The following is a 17,551-nucleotide window of genomic DNA, read 5'->3' as shown; positions in this document are numbered from 1 at the left end:
TCAAAATCCACTTTCCTATAACTTTTCAATCCTGTAGTGCAAGTATAGAATTTCCTTAGTGTAGATTCTTAGAAATGCAACTTCTGAGCCTAACAATGTATTTTTGTTCTTTATAAAAAAAAAATACATTTTTTTTTTATTGATTTCAGAGAGGAAGGGAGAGGGAGAGAGAGAAATATCAATGATGAGAAATAATCATTGATTAGCTGCCTCCTGAATGCCTCACACTGGGGATTAAGCCCACAACCCGGATATGTGCTCTGACCAGAATCAAATTGTAACTCCCTGGTTCATAGCTCAATGCTCAAACACTGAGTCACTCTAGCAGGCATGATGTAATAGTTTTTTTAAAAAATATTTCAAGAATAACATAACATTTATGCACAATTCTGTGGGAAAATAGTAAAACATGAAATTACATGAAAAAAGGACCCCCCCCAAAAAAATTTCAGAGTATAATAAAGTTATTTTAATATGAACAATGGATAATAAGATACATTTTCTAAAAGTGATTATTAAGTTCTTAGTTTTAAATTTACACTTTTTGCTATATTCCTGAAATTTTAGCCTCCAAAACTATTTATAATTATGATTAAAACAATTTGGAATCCACTTAAAATTACATGAGAGCATATATAAAATATAGTTTTAAATTTTCATTTGGTGCTACCCAAGAATAAAAGCTTGAAGATCATTGTTCAGTGGAACTTTGCACTCCATGATATGTGATTTATTGCTACATAGTAAACGCAGTAACCATGCACTTAAGAGCTTAAGCTCTAGAACAGTGGTTCTCAACCTTCTGGCCCTTTAAATACAGTTCCTCAAGTTGTGACCCAACCATAAAATTATTTTCATTGCTACTGTTATGAATCATAATGTAAATATCTGATATGCAGGATGGTCTTTGGCGACCCCTTTCAAAGAGTTGTTTGACTGCCAATGGGGTCGCGACCCACAGGTTGAGAATCGCTGCTCTAGAATAAAACAGGCTTGTGTTCCAACCTTCACGCTTTTTATTTGTTTTGTAATCTTAGACAAGTTACTTGACCTCTCTAAACCCCTGTTTAAAGTCTATATAATGGAGTTAATGAAGGATCATTCTGAAGGTTATGTAAATGAATGTCAAACTCTTAGAAAAATTTCTGAACATAGTGAGTGTCAATCATAAAAGTTGTCATAGACATGCGAATTCAGATGGAAGTGACTGTCCTTAGGCTACTAGTAAGTTTCCTGAGGGGCCAGGGCTTAGTATGATCTCTAAGAATGAATTCAAAAAGCTCAAAAGGAGGGGATAATAAGTCACCAGCTGAAGGGGCAGAAATACTGTGGGCCACAAAGCATGAAATGCAAAAGTCAAGAGCTATACCTTTAAAAATGAAGAGGTAGGTTACAAAATAATTCTAATTGCATGAAATGTAGTTAGAACTCCCCTGTCCAAATTGTGGTGCCTTTACTGTGTCTATCCTCCATCATCACCATATTGCTTTTGCTTGCTTGATTTTTCTAAATTCTGAAATTCAATAATACGCCCTTGGCCATATTCCCTCAACTGGGTTCCAGTGTAGAATTTAACTTCCTTCTGACTTGAGTTCTGCTTATGTTTTATGTTTTGTCTGAATGGACTCAAATAATATCTTACTCGACCTCTTCCCAGTGAGTGGGTGAGAAAGGATATAAAATACCAAGACCTCTAATGTTGAAGCTTAACTGAAATAAGTTAAAATCCCAACTCTACCACTACCTCTGTGGCCTTGGGAAACTCAGCTATTCTCTGAGCTTCGGTTTTCTCTTATTTACAGTGGGGATAATAATTTATAATTGATAGGGTTGCTGTAGATTGGAGGGCATATATCACAAAAATGCATTTAGCCCAATTCAGAAAATAATAGCTCTTATTAAAATTATTATTCCCACTATTAGTATTCCTGATGCAATGAATGGAACAATTTAATCGCATTCTGATGAACTTTGAAATGAGTATTTTGCAAAGCAAAGACATCTGACCTGATACCCCCAGACTGTTGACAATGCATAGTGATGTGGGAGGTCACAAATGTTATATTTTCTCTGAAACCAGAAAACAAAATTTAAAGTAGCCAGAACTGGTATGCAAAAGGACAAATAACAGGCTAAAACGATGTGCTCTAAGTATTGTTACAGACTGAAGTGAAAATCACTATGTTGATTATTATTAATAAGGTCTTGCTACTTTTCAGTATCTAAAGGAGGAATAATAAGCAGAAGCAACAGGAAGGACCACAATTTGGCTCTACCTATTTCATCTGATTAACAGTTCTTTGTACCCAGATTAATACCAATCAATTCCAGGAAGATTTATTAAATAAATACTCACTGGGTATTCAGAATGTAAAGAATCCCAATACAGAATGAATTTTATTATTATTCTATGACTTTGAATCAAGCTTTCACTTCTAATTATAAAACAAATGAAATAATTACTTTTCAATCATTAAGGTAAACTAACTTTTTCCCCCCAATTTTCTTTTTACCAACAGGATTTGCTAGTCCAGTTACTGGGATATCAAATACCTCTCAAAGCACTATGCACAATGCCTTGCACATCTATATGAATGGAACAATGTCTCTGGTCCCGTCATCTGCCAACGATCCCATTTTCCTTCTTCACCATTCATTTGTTGACAGGTTGGTGGACACTTCTTTATAAGTTGTGTGCATATTAGTGTGAAATGTAGTGTGACGTTAGCTGTTACTTAAAAGCTAAGGGGCTATGGTGGTCTCTTTTCTCAGATCAGGTTCTTCCAGAAACAGAACTTAAACTAAGGATTTGAATGTTTTATGAAAATGTTTTATGACAGACCAACCAGTATGAGAAAGAGTAAAGCAGGTAAGAAGGAGAAAGAGTACAATTTCAGTTGAAGTCCCAGACTCAACCAGATCATGGTAGAGTATGAAGTATCCCCTCAGATTGTCTTGCTTTAAGACAAAGGGACTGAGCTTTTGTATTCCCATATTAAAGAACCTTTGGTACAGGTTGCCATGAGGTAGGAGCAGTAAAGCTCCCAGGTACTACCTAATTCCAGGCAGTCTAAAGGCTTCAGTGTCCAATGGTCATCTTCTAAAGGTTTTGGTGGAAGTGGTTAGGATTAAAGCATGTAGAGTCAGGAAGGTGGGCACATAGCACTGGTGCAAACCTATCTGACACCTTCTGGACAGGGCACTAATCTGCTATTTGTCACATATACGTATGCTTTTTTCTCTCTCTCTCTTTCTGGTAATGTATTGTTATTTCTTCATTTCCAACCTCAGACCTTCACATATAAGCAGATACAGTCTTTGATCTCAAACACTGGCCTGAGCATTATATGAGCAGTTCTCCAGACAGGATGCACTATGGCCCAACCATCCTGTTTAATGTGATTTAATTCTCCCATAGTTTTTTTCTCTCCCTTATTAACCTTCTCCCATGATTGCAGAAAAGAAAGTAGGTACAGAATGGTCAGTTCTCTTTTTCTAGAATTCAAGAAGAGAAAAGATAATAAAGCATCAAATTATGACAGACAAATGTAAGGCTCTTTTCTTTGTCCCTTCTAAGGTACTTTTCTCCCAACTGCTAATGAATTAAAGGCACAGATTTATACCTACCATGAAAATAATGCTGCCATTTCCTTCATAAGTATAACAGTTTCTATTTTTTCCTGTTGTAAAAATAAGGAAACCGAAACTGAAAACTAAAATTTTACTCATCACCATTTCCACCTCACTCTTGTTCCTAGGAATGTGGATATAACATCAAATAAGAAAGTGACCATTAGCCTGGAAGATTATGAGAAAAATTTTTATTGCCTCTATGGTCACTCTAATATTACAGAAATTCATTAATATCCCAAGTCCAGTTTTATTCAGAAAACATTTTAAGAAAGTGTATAAACACCAAAATTATGATAGTAATATAATACTATAACCACCCATACCCATATATAAAGAAGGGAGGGAGAGGGTTGAATAAACATCTTACCAGAAATGATAGCTTGAACTCTTTTTACTGAGTCATTTTTACATTGTACTGTCTTGGAGAGTTTTGGGCATTTTTTAATCTTTAGTGTTATCTGATGAACTTTAAAGAATTCTAGATTTCCTAGATACCTTGATGCCCTAAGCAAGGAATCACCAACTATGGTTTATGGGTCAAATCTATGTTTTTACCTTCTTTGTAAATAAAGTTTTATTGGAGGATAGCAGCAGCATTTATTTACATACCAGAGGCCCAGTGCACGAATTCATGCACGAGTGGGGTCCCTCGGCCTGGCCAGCAATCGAGGCCTATCAGGGGGCCGGCCCAGTGGGAGGGACTCCAGGAAGTTGGCTGGCCGGGGGGAGGAGCTGTGGGTGGTTGGCTGGCAGGCCCTTCCCCCAATCGGGGTTAGAAGGGCCCATCAGGTTCAGTTCTGGCCAGTGGGAGGAACCATGGGCAGTTAGGGCAGGCCCATCATAGCGACTGGTGGAAATCCCAGTTGGTTGAACTCCCACCCAAAGGAACAATTTGCACATTAGCCTTTTATTGTATAGGAGAAGGGAAAAAAATTGACCTTTAGCTAGCCCACCAATTGTATATATATATAACTGCTATATACTGAATTCAATATCTGGAAGCATGTTTGTTTAACAGAGATAAAGCCATTATGTAGATATAAGGCTTTTAGATACTATTCCGCCACCTTTGAAAGTTAAAAATTTCTGTCCTCCCAGAATTCTTGGTTAAACCTATCTTAATATTAGATATCTGTGTGATTATTAAAATAACTCAAAAATCAGCCTGTAGCAAAGTAGTGTCTCATTGAGACCGCACAGCCAAGCTAATGAAGATTCTGTGCATGGAGAGGGGAAAAGGAGCAATATTATAAAGAAGGATAAAGACCTGTGGATCCCACAAAATACCATGGCATCTGAACTTGCCTCCCATGTCTCTTCTCACAGAGACTCATTTCTTCAATCAGAGGTCTATTCACTGCCATTCAATTAGTCACAAATATATTTATTGAGCACCTACTATGTGCTAAATGTATTTGCCTGAATATTTTACATTCTTCCCTGCCTCCATGCAATGCTTATACTATATTCCAAACCTGAAACATATTTTCCTTGAGTTATATAATTTCTATACAAGCTTCAAGACTAGTTTTAATTTCACCTCCTACATTAAGTATACCCAGATCATGTCTGTCTATAACCATATCTCCCATTAAAAGTGTGTTGGAACCAGCTTACACAGTCTAGCAAGATCTAATATGTACATCTTTTCCCAACTTTGCTTTAGTGACTTCAAGCTGTAGCTTGAAATCAGCTATGGTAGGAGTATTTATACAATGAAATTGGCAAATGCTACAAATCAAGGCTTTTATTCTGAGAGCTGGTTATTAAGATAATAGCCAACACACCACTGTTCCTATTAACTCACATCACTTCCTCTCTCTACCCTTCATTTTGGACACATAATTCACATTGTTCTTATTGGTTATGTTACGCATTTGTGTTTTATCTCTCCCACTAATCTGTGAACTACTTAATGGCAGGGCCCATGCCATTTACTATAGTCATTTTTCTCAGTCTTTTGTCTAGTACATAATTAGGAAACATATAATTAATTCTTATCAATAAAGGATTTTAAAAAACATTAGCAAATTACATTTATCATAGCTGCAAAAGGAACTGCGGAGGAGCGATTGTAATTGAAGAAATTATTATCACAACTCTTGAAAAGCAAAATGTAATAATCATTCAATGCTATGAACATGTTTTAAGATTTCAGCATGTCTCTAGACTTTTCGATATGGCTCTAAGCACTGAGGAAACTGAATCATGAGATAGGATCACTGGTCTGAAAAAGCAGTCTAATGGGAATATAATTAAGTAAACAACTGTAGTATATTATGATTGCTGCACAGTCATGGAAGATATTCTTGGGAAGTTACATAAAAAGAATGATAGATGAGCTGAGCCCTTAAGAAGAGAAGGCTTATAAGATAAGGATGGATATTCAAGGTTGGGAAGCACAACTCATAACTCATTAAAACCAATAAGAAAGTGGAAGTATGAGCTGAAGAAGAAAATGGAAGCATAGCATTTAAAACAGGAAAATAAGACTCAAAGCTCATATGCAGAGAAAGCTATAAAAATCCCAGTGGACAAATAATCTGCCATCAAAAGGTACCCATGTTGGGCAAATAAAGACAGAAACTAAAAGTGTCTAATAACAACAACAACAAAAACAAAAAGACCAAAACTACATAAACTAAACCAAATTCTCTTTGCCACTTAAAAAAAAATCAGAGCATGGATCTAACATAAAAATTGAAAATATATTTAAGTTTTCCTATGTTCTAGGCCGTATTCTAAACTCTTTATAAGTTTTGTTTCATGTAATCCATAACAAGTCTACAATGTAGGTTCTAGTATTATTCCTACTTGATAGATTAAAAAGATTACAAGGCCTTGAACATGGAGAATCCCAAACCCTTGCATCTCTCAGTGAGCTTTGGTTTCCAAGCTGCTCTGAAAACCCCATGTTCTTGTCAGCCAAGTATCTAACACATGTTTCTTTACCTGCCACCCAGTTTTGTTTAAAATACAGACAAGAAGTGAAAAATAATCCTTTATATTGAAGGGAAAGGCAATAAGCAATAAACCAAGGAAATAAGGCCATCAGAATTGAGAACACTTTTTAACACATTTTATAACTTTTTTTAACTTAAGTATTATAAATCAGGTCAAATAAAATTCACTTTCCTAATTGCGTCCCTTATTAGCTCTTTCATATTTTGGAATAAACTGACATTTTAAAACAGATTTCAGATGCTCCACAAAATCAACACACATTTTATTATAATATTATGATGCTCTTAACATGAAACATATTTATAATTGCTATCTTTAATTGAAACAATACAGGTTTTTAAATAAGAATTTCATTGTATAGATACATCATAATTTAGTAATCACTTATTAAGGGGCATTTTAGTTGTTTCTCTTTTTATATACACACACATACACATGTATATACAATTTTGATTTGTGAGTTCAGCTAAAGAATAAATTTTCAACACTGGAACTGAAAGGTGTTTATTACATTTAAAGTTGTTAGATATTTCCAAATTGTCTTCCCAAAATGATTGTTCCAGCTACCTTCCCACAACTAATAGAGAATGAAGATGTGTCTGTGACCCTGTGCCAGGGGCTATCACCTTGTTAATCTTTGCTACTCTGGGAAGTAGAAAAATATTTATTTGAATTATTGTTGCTACTCTCTAAAGTAGAAAAATATTCATTTGAATTTCTCTACTTCCTATGTATGTTGCAGAATGTGTTTTTTCTAAAATGTCTGTTTAATTTCCCACTATTTTGGATTGGGTTTGCGTGTCTTTTTATTCCTGAGCTGTACAGGCTCTTCATAATTTTCTTCATTGGCCATTTTGTCATAAATATTCCCAATACTTTCTGCAGTTCCTAATTATCTTTTAAAGTTTTAGGGGTATGCTTTTAGCTATTCAGACGTTGTTTTTATATGGTTCTTTTCATTCAATCTTTTGTTCGTGGCTTCAGAGTTCTTAACTTTTTGTATTTTTCTCTACAAAAAGACTGAGTTGATCTAAAGCTCCAAAGTCCTTTCTGGACTTTACAATACTCTGGGTAATGTTTTTTGAAAAAAAATGACAGTAGAATGCATTAGTACAATTACAGGGCTTGGGCAGATTTTTTAGTGACAGCTTAATCATGCTTTTAGTTATGATTAATAGGTAACTGACAAATAGATGAGACCAATTCATAGTTAAAATTATTTTTCTCTACTATTCAGATTAAGGTCTGACAAGGCACTCTGTGCTCTTCTCAAGGTTGTAAAATAATACCAAAACTTGCTGGCAAGGAGAGAGTATTGAGGAGCAATCAATGTAACAAAAAGAATAGGTTGGAGTTTGTTTATTCTTTTTCTCTAAGAAGATCAGATCTGGGCCATGATAAAGACAGAAGCATTTGAAACTTTAAACCAAGGGAACAGCACAAGACCCCTCAAGCAAAGCTTGATGTTTTCACAAGGGAATGAAGAGCTTTTATGGCTACAGCTTCCTCAAGAAAGAAGGGGAACATTAGTGCTGAATGATACCCTGTAAATAAATGTCAAAGCAATAGAAAGGGGGCTTTGGGAAGATTTCCATTTCCTTGACAGGGCCTAGGTGGACAAAAGCAGGCAGGCCTCTGCATGCTGTGGTCATTCATCCGTTTCAAGGGTGAGGAATGTTCGGCCTGTGCATCATATGAGACCAGCAAAATCATTTGGTCTGGCCCTGCCAAGGCATTAGGGGTGAGTTAATTAAATATTTGACCGAATATAGCAGGGTAATTTTTAAATTAATAATTTTCTATGGCCCAGGGATCCTATATAATAAAAGCCCAATATGCTAAGTGTCTGGTCATCCAGTCGGCCATTCAACCAATCAAAGTGTAATATGCTAATGATATGCTAAGGCCACTCAACAGCTCACTATGCCGTGCAATGACCACCGGGGGCAGACAGTTGACCTGTTGATGAGTCACTATGACGGGCACTGACCACCAGGAGGCAGATGCTCCAACCCATAGGTTAGCTTGCTGCTGGGGTCCAGCCGATCGGGACTGAGTGAGATGGACCAGACACACCCTGAAGCCTTCCCAAGATCCCTGCCTGGCTGGCCAATCTCCTGCGTCCCTCCCTGGCCCTGATCATGCACCAGTGGGGTCCCTTGGCCTGGCCTGTGCCCTCTTGCAATCCAGGCTGAGGGACCCCTCACCCCCACCCCTAGTGCAGGAATTTCGTGAACCGGGCCTCTAGTGACATTATAAATATCCAAATAGCCCTTGGCAGAAAAAAATGGTTTCCCACCCGTTTAATTCAACAAACATTAAGTGTCCTCTATGTGTTGTATGCTGTATTGGGCATGGGGATGCAGCAGTCACTAATACTATTCCTCCCTACCTAACGCCTCCCAGTGTAGGTCTGTAAATAACAAGATGTAACTTCTGCAGTAATAGTGGTTTAACAGGCTAGAGTATGTGGGAGCAAGGAATAGAGCACCAAGGAAGTCAGGACCCCAAGAGCAGTCTTTTCCAAGCCTTGTGACTACAGCACCTATCACCACACCTGGCACTGTAGGGACATTCAATGGGTAATCAGTTGTTAGCTTCTGTTGTTTGGAACACTCTTATGACTGGCAGCTTTTTGAAGAATGAGTAGGATTTTTGACCTGTGAAGTCTGATAATAAAAACAGTCAATTTATAGAAAGAGAGGCACAGAAGTATGAGGTTAAAAGAAACTTCAGGAAATAAGCAATAATTAACATGCTAAAAACACAGCTGATATTTGAGTGTTTACTATGCACCAAATGCTAAGTGCATTGTAAGCATTTAATACGTAGGGCCTCCTACCATTCAAGTGTTGTTATCAACCCCATCTCACGAATGAGTGGACTGAAACATGGAGGTTAAGTAACATGTCGGGATATGAACCCACGCTCTTCATAAAGGGTTTAGAGAGAGAAATGTTTGCATTTATGTAAACTAGTTCTTATAAAGAGAGTTGAGTATAAGGAACCTTTTTAAAGTACACAATGCTTTTGTTCTGCACTCACTATTTTCTCAGGGCTCTACAATATTGACAGCACCTCATTGGTTGTCCTGTAGCTTTTCCCTCAAGTACATGGGAATCCCGGTGAGGTCTGAATCTAAAGCAAAAGATTTCCTGGGATGGCAAGCCTGCGTCATCCTCGCTGCAGATTAATTACATTTTTTGGAATGACTTCTTGGCTGTATTTGCCACTGAGGCTTCCCCTCTGCTCTGCTCCGCAAGCATCCCCTGGCCATCCTGCTAAGGCTGTCTGGCCCATGCCCACAAGCCAAGTGCCTACCAAGTTGGCAGCCCAGAAACAGTCCAGGCAGAAGGCAGGTCCCTGCAGCCTCAGGAACGAACAGCAGATTGCTTGCCTGCTGGGGATTGCGAGGCTGAGCTTGCTCAGAAAGGCCAAAATCCCAGGGTTATGGGAGGGGGTGAGCTCAGAAACCGGAGAAATGTCTGCAAGCCTGCTCTAGGAACCAGACAGATGGCCGAGGAGAATCTGTCTGTTTCTTGGTTTCTTTTCATACTGTTGGGTTGTGGCCAACTTTAAAAATGCTCCCTGTTTGTTTTCTAAAGCAGGCGAATTAATTCCCTAGAACAAGTAGCATTTATGCCATTATAGTCATCCTTATCCACAGTCTCACAATTGTTTTTGTTCTTGCTGTTATTGTTGAATTGAGTTCTTCCGCCAATCTGTTCTGTTTGGACTTATTTGTAGGTTTATCTAATTCTCCCAGTAAATCTTGAGCTCCATGAAGACCGGCTCTATGTATTGATCATCTCTCATATTTAGCATAGATCCAAGCACCTAAAACAGACCTCAGCACAAAGGAGACATTCATTAAACACTTACTAAAGTGCTGTATAATTGATAACTTATTTTCTTGTGGAACAAAATATTAATCTAAAGGAATTGAATTGTACTCTCTTAGTTGATAAAGAAGCCATATGCTAATCTAAATAATGTTCCTTGTACAATGTGGAAAATCTCCCAACTCTTTGCTAGATTAATATGTTTTAGTATTAGGGAAGTTAAGTTGCTTAAATTAAAGTATATTGACAACTTAAAAATCCCAATGAAAGAGGATAAAGAAACGTGAGTTGTCATCGATGTTTGTGGAACTTTTAAATCTGAAAAAGAATATTAAGACCAATCAAAACCCCTTATTTTACAAATAAGGAAATCAGGGCCCAGAGAGGGTAGCTGCCCAAGGACACAGTATTTTGCCAAGTAGAGGGAATAATGCGTTAAGGTCTTGTGGTACAAGGTAGGAAGTCCCAGAGACAGAATGGAATGTTTAACGTGACAGGGGATATGTAACCAAGGGAGGCAGAAGCAGCACGACTATAGGAAGGTCCTCATCATCATAATTAGAGAGCCAAAGGTCAGAACTGTTGAAATGGCAGCAAATATCAGGTTTAAGGGATGAGCAGGCTCTAAAATAAATTAAAAATCTGGAAATCAGGACACTGGGAATCAATAAATCATGTAATCAAGATCACAGATTTTAGCACCAGGCATGCTTATTTTGAATCCCAGGGCTGCTACATCTCACTGCATGATCTCCAGCAAGCTGCTTACTGTCCCCTAAGCTTTCCTTTTCTCAGCCATAAAATTCTGCTAATATTAGCAGCTATCTGAAGTTGTGGGTTTGAATAATTATATAAACACATGCAAAAGTTCTTAGCACACAATTATAAGACAGCTGAGGTCCTTGACATTAAGATTCTTATATTCTAGTAAGGAAAAACACAAAGTAAAGAAATAAGCACAAAATTCAGTTAAGTACTATAGCTTGATATAAAATATGTATTTTGTAAAGAATTACTTGGAAAGTTTCCAATTTAGATAGGCTCATCATAACAGACTTTACCAAGAAAGTGAGCTATAACTTGACACTGGGTCATGATAAGAAGTCAGATATATAAAAAAAATTTCAGAAGTGTTTCAGAAAGTGAGAACAACAAATTCAGAAGGACCATAGAAGTAAGGAGCTTTGCTTTCCTCAAGGAGACAAAGCTAAAGATGCTAAACAAAGGGAACATGGTACAAGATGAGGCTGAAGAGATCAGCAGAAATCAGTAGAGGCCTAAGTACAGTGGAAAGAGTTTAAATCATTTCATCAGGTACTGAAATACTTTTAAGAAGAATGACATTTTTTAAAGTTATCCTGACTGCTATATACATATATTATTGGGGTGAGAACTTTAGTAGCGATGCAGATTACTCTATTGCAATGGTTCAAGTGAGAGATGATAGTGATTTCAAGGAGATGGATGACAATGGAGCTATTGGGAATAAAATTGAGTCCATGTGTCATTTTACATTTTAGAGGTAAAACCAACAGGATGTGTCAGTATACTAGGTAGTGATGTAAATATAGCTAATGTCAAAAAGGAAAGAAAAAAAAGGTGTCCAAACACATGCCCCTATTGTGGGCTCCATCCCTGGTGGGGGACTTACGGGAGGTGGTCCATCGCTGTTTCTCTCTCATATGGATGTTTCTCTCTTTCCCCCTCTATCCCTCTCTCTTTCTCGAATCAATAAAAATATATTTTTTAAAAAAGATAATTTCTAGTTTTAGGAGCATTAGCATTAGGGAAGAAAATGGGACTATTTACTGAAATAGAAAAGACTAGGCAAGTCACACATTTATTAAAGAAAACGGAGTCAAGAGTTTCCTTTTTAATATATTAGGTTCCTTTTTGGATATGGCAATTATATATGTAAGAGAAGCTACCAAGTAGTTGGTTGGATCTTGAAATATGGAACTCAAAAGAAAGAACAGGGTTAGAGACACACATTTGCAATTGTTAGCCTATAGGCATTATATAGCATCATGGGAATAGAGAGGTCACCCGGGGAGTAAGTATAAATAGAGAAAAAAGCCACAGTCTGGCACATCCATCATTAAGAGGATAAGAGGATCCTGGCCAGCATAGCTTAGTGGTTAAGCTATGAACCAGGAGGTCACTGTTTGATTCCCAGTCAGAGCACATGCCTGGGTTGTGGGCTCAATCCTCAGTGGGGGGTGTGCAGGAGGCAGCCAATCAATGATTGTCTCTCATCATTGATGTTTCTATCTGTCTCTCCCTCTCTCTTCCTCTCTGAAGTCAATAATATATATGGGGGGATACTGCTAAGTCACAGAATCAAACCAGAATCATTGGCCAAATAGGGAGAGGAAAAACATAGATATTAAGTCACAAAAGCTGTGTAGGCAAAACATTTCTAGCATGAGGAAGACAAATATATAGATCAAGTGCTATTAAGAGATTAATACAATGGGGAGAGGAAATGCCTACTGGGTCTGAAAACATGGGGGTAGGAGGTGTGACCCTGAGAGCAGCAGTTTCAGCAGAATGGAAGAATCAGGAGCCAGAGCTAGTGGGTCCTGAACAATTCTCTTGAAAGGTCTGACAAGCAAAGAAGCAGAGAAATGGGAAGCAGAAGAGGGGGTATGGAATGAAAGGAGGAATCAGAATGTTTCATTTCTTTAAGGATAGAGGATATTAAAGAATGTTGTATGCTATTAGAATTGAAAGGAGTACAAAGGAAGAGACACAGTGGTGAAAGGGAAAATCTGCCAGAGCAAAGCTCTTGATATTTAAGTCCTAAGACCATTGGAGGGGTGGGCCTTTGTGATAACTAGAGATGGGCCTTCTTCTACGCCTGGACTGAGACAAAAGATAGAAAGGGTATATGTATGTTTGTAAACTTAGTGTTAGGAACATTAGGGCATTCTGATCTGATTACTTCTATATACTCAACAAAATATGAGGGGAGGTCTTCAGATGTAAATGGGATCGGCTGACTGAGGGGATATGAATGGGAAAGGAAGAGTTTGTGGAAAGCTTAAAAAATATTAGATACATCATCTAGTATTTATATCATTCAACATGGCAGTGGTCTCTAAAGAAACATACTAGTTGGACAATAGGAAATAAATAAAACATCAGATATTTCACTTACTATCTGCTGAATATATGCAAGGCATTTCCATATGTACCATCTTTTATTTAAAAAAAGTATTTTTTACACCCTTTTTAAAAGTTTAAAGAGCAAAGCTCAGAAAGATTAACTACTCAAAGTTGCAGAGCTCTTCATTGACTGGAAAAGGATCTTAACTGACCAACATTAATTGAAAGTCCCCATCTTTGAGTTATATTGTTATGCCAACTAGGAGGTCACTGGTAATCACATTGGAAACATTATCTGTGGAGTGGTATATTAGCCTTCCAGGGCTGCCATAACAAACTACCTAGGACTCTGTGGTATAAACAGAATTTTTTTCAGAAATCTTGAGGCTAGAAGTACAAAATCAAGGTATTGCCAAGGTTAGTTTCTTTCTCCTTGGCTTGTACATGACCATCTTCTCCCAGTGTCTTCATATGGTCTTCCCGCTGCATGTGTCTGAGTCTTAACTTCCTCTTCTTATTAGGTCGCAGCCCACCCTAATGACCTCATTCTCAATCACCTCTTTAAAGACACTGTTCACATAGTCATATGGTGAGGTCCTGTGGATCTGGACTTAGACATATGAATATTTTATTTTTCCTTAATCCTCACCCAAGGATATATTTCCCATTGATTTATTAGAGGGTGGGAGGGAGGGAGAGTGGGAGGGGAGAGAGAGATTGGTTGCCTCCCGCACATACCCCAACTGGGGCCAGCGATAGAACCTGCAACCCAGGTAGGTGCCCTGAACCGGGAATCAAACCTTTGACCTTTCAGTGCATGGTCCAATACTCTAACCACTAACCAGCCATAGCTCAACACATGAATTTGGGGTAGGGTCTATAAAGCACAATTCAGCCCATAATACGTGGTGAAAATAATTCAAACTGTAGTAGGACAGATATAGAATAAGAATTGAAAAATATCAAATTAGACTAAGCTTTTAAAATTGGGATGACAAAATACAACTGAGAGATAGGACAGCAACTTGTTTGAAAGGAAGAATAATTAAGAAAAAGAGTTTTAGAATGGCCTCTTTAACAATAAGAGATACCTGACTGAATTTTAACTTAATGGAAATTTGTTTAAGAAATGAGAGAGAAAAAAGAAACATTAAAAGTGAAGTACATTGAAATGCTTTAGAAAGCCTTGAAGAATCTATATGGCTTCAATTCTAAAAGATTATTCTGTAGGGTAAATTTTTCCATATTTTCCTCAACAGAAAACTAATCAAATAATGATGATATATAAAATATCCATGGAAATGCTATATCCATAGGAAATGCTCATTGGTCAAATTATTTATACAATGTCTTTTTATTATATGACTTTCTTTATTAAGATTCTTTAGGTTATATAAGGATTTCTGAAAATATACATATATAAAATTTTCTGCTTATAGGATTGGCAAAGCAGAGAACAGAGAAAATCAAGGATTCATGATACAAATGTTATTTCTACCCTGGAGTTAAGAAGGCCCAAGATAACTGTTGTCAAGTACAAAATGTCACAATAATCTAGAAATAACAACGTGGATGAGAATCTGTTGGAAACTTAGAAAAGACAGATTATTAAACTCAAAAATGTCAAAAATGGTAGCAATGAAAGGGGTTTTCTGTAGCCATATCCTTATACAAAGCAATCCATCAGGAGAAAGATACCTATATATTGATCAAAGGGGGGGGGAAAGTGTATTTTTTAAAGCACTTCTCCCTTTAGAAAAGCACCAGCAAAGCCCCATTAATCTCAGAGAGAAAAAGACAAGCAGAACAAGTTTCAAGATTCATATTATGGGTTTTGCCTAGTGTCTGTCAGCTCAGCTTGGAGTTCGGTGGCAGAATGCTTAGCTCCCTCCCAGGGGCAGCTAATCTTTGCCTGGAAACAGGGCAGGAACTGGGATGTAGGTGCAAATGTTTCCTCCCATTTCCTAGCAGCTGATATTTTTTCTTTATATCAAAACAAAAGCCTTAGCTGGCTTGGCTCAGTGGATAGTGTGTAGACCTGCGGACTGATGGGTCGCAGGTTCAATTTTGGTCAAGGGCATATGCTTGGGTTGCGGGCTTGGTCCCCAGTAGGGGGCGTGCAGGAGGCAGCCAACCAATGATTCTTATCGTTGATGTTTCCACCTCTCTCTCCCTCTCCTTTCCTCTCTGAAATCAATATATATATATTGATCTGTGATCTGAGCAGTTTTCTGCCTCTCCCTCACTAGCAGCCAATGAACAGCCTGCACTCATGGAGCCCAGAGCACAAACGCACGTGCCCTTAACCTTCAAACCTGGGCAGGCCCACGTGTCCTCTCTTTTGCCTCCTGTTCTTTCCCGTGGACTTTCAGTAAAGGCCAATGGAAAAGGGTGGGTAAAGGGTTGTGTATTCTGGGTCTTAGATTCCTAGGAATTCTAAACAGTTCCACAGCCCACAGGTAGCTTAATTAATTGGTTAAAACTAGTTTCCCTCTGATCCAATTTTATGGCTTTTTCTCTTTCCTTTCATATTCTGCCAAAGTTGAAACAGGTCACCTATCCTGGCTTTCCTCAACATGTCTTGCCACCCATCAGAGTCTGTTTACCTCATTTCCCTGTGACTCTAGCTAGCTCTCCGATGAAGCAAAAATGTGATTTTTCAAACTGCAAATTTTTTCTTACTGTTAAATTGGAAAGATGGTCTCTAGCAAGATTTCTACCTCTTAAGCAGAAGCAGACTGATTGCTGACAAGTATTAATTTTCTCCTCTCTTCTCAGTCACAAAGTGAAGGCAATACCAGTGTCTGTGGTAGGTGTCAAGATGGAAGTAATCAAGCAAAATCCTTGGGGCAAAGAATAGGGAGCGAGGAATGGATCCTGAGAGCAACTGATGAAGCCAAGACGTGACAGTGTGTTCAGATGCCGACTCAGGGCTGTTGTCAGAGGAGCCGCTCAGTAGGGCTGGTGTTAGTGTAGGAATCAAAGTTCACAAGTTAGTGTTAGCACTCAGAATAATTCTCCTGGTGCATTATTATTATCATGGGATTCACCTGGGAGAGCTGTGATTCCCTTCTTAGGCAGTCAATGAGCCCATGTGGAGGCAGACGAGAAATGAAAATCCTACTGAATAGTAATATTTTACTTGTATTCTGATCTTTGGCATCTGCAACTGACACATATGGCTCAAAACTAATATTCATAGATTGTTATGTCATCAGGATGCAATATGAGTAAGAAAGCCAGTGATCAAAATCTTCACTTATAGGTACTGAACACTCAAAATTTTGCTTGTGCATTCAGGTATGTAGGTGTGTTATGGCTGTTTTTTTTTCTTTCAGGTAATTTCAATCAATCCATTTTAAAATATGCCTTTTTGGCATTTATTACCCATTTGTAAAGATTTACTTTAATTATTTAAATATGTAATTATTTTGGAAATTTCTTAGTAAAAATTAGGAACTTTCTATACCACCACAATTTATACACTCTCCGCATGCTGAATATTTATATACTTTTTCAAATTTGGCTATTTTGTAGGACATGTGTAATTTTTCATTTGAGTTTAAAAGCAGATGTATGCTTCTGTTATTGGGAAACTTACAGGTATGTTTGGTACAATTTGAGTATGTGAATATATGTTTCAGGTGTAAAATGTGTGAAATCTAAATATAATTACTGGCTGGGTTTTTCTTAATTTTATATGTAAAATTTTTCTTATCTTGTAAAATATTAACTTATCACCAATTAGCCAAGAAAAACTTAATTTTTTATAGTTTATTATAAAAAACAATAAGGATGTGTGTGTGTGTGTGTGTGTGTATTCTCTGTTAATCAGGATTCCATGAGAGAAAATAGAAATAATGGCATTCATTTTAATGGAGAGAATTTAATACAATAACAGGTTAAATAGAGAAATAAAAAGTGAAAAAGGAAACTGAAAGAATGAGGGGGCTGACCAGTAGATGCTGAGCGATGGATGAATGGATTACTGTGACACGTTTGCC

General features: G+C 37.5%; 1 protein-coding gene across 1 annotated transcript in view; it reads left to right on the top strand.

Annotated features, from left to right (window-relative positions):
- TYR (tyrosinase) overlaps positions 1 to 17,551 on the top strand; it is a 68,672-nt gene that overhangs the window by 28,881 nt on the left and 22,240 nt on the right. The window contains exon 3 of the mRNA XM_006759763.2: positions 2,520 to 2,667. Coding sequence (XP_006759826.1) covers positions 2,520 to 2,667 — 148 coding nt within the window. The remainder of the gene's footprint in view (positions 1 to 2,519; positions 2,668 to 17,551) is intronic.

The sequence above is a fragment of the Myotis davidii genome, unplaced genomic scaffold (genome assembly GCF_000327345.1).
Source record: "Myotis davidii unplaced genomic scaffold, ASM32734v1 scaffold657, whole genome shotgun sequence".
NCBI classification, from domain to species: Eukaryota; Metazoa; Chordata; class Mammalia; order Chiroptera; family Vespertilionidae; genus Myotis; species Myotis davidii.
The sequence above is the reverse complement of the archived record's forward strand: the minus strand, read 5'-3'. Positions and strand labels throughout refer to the sequence as shown.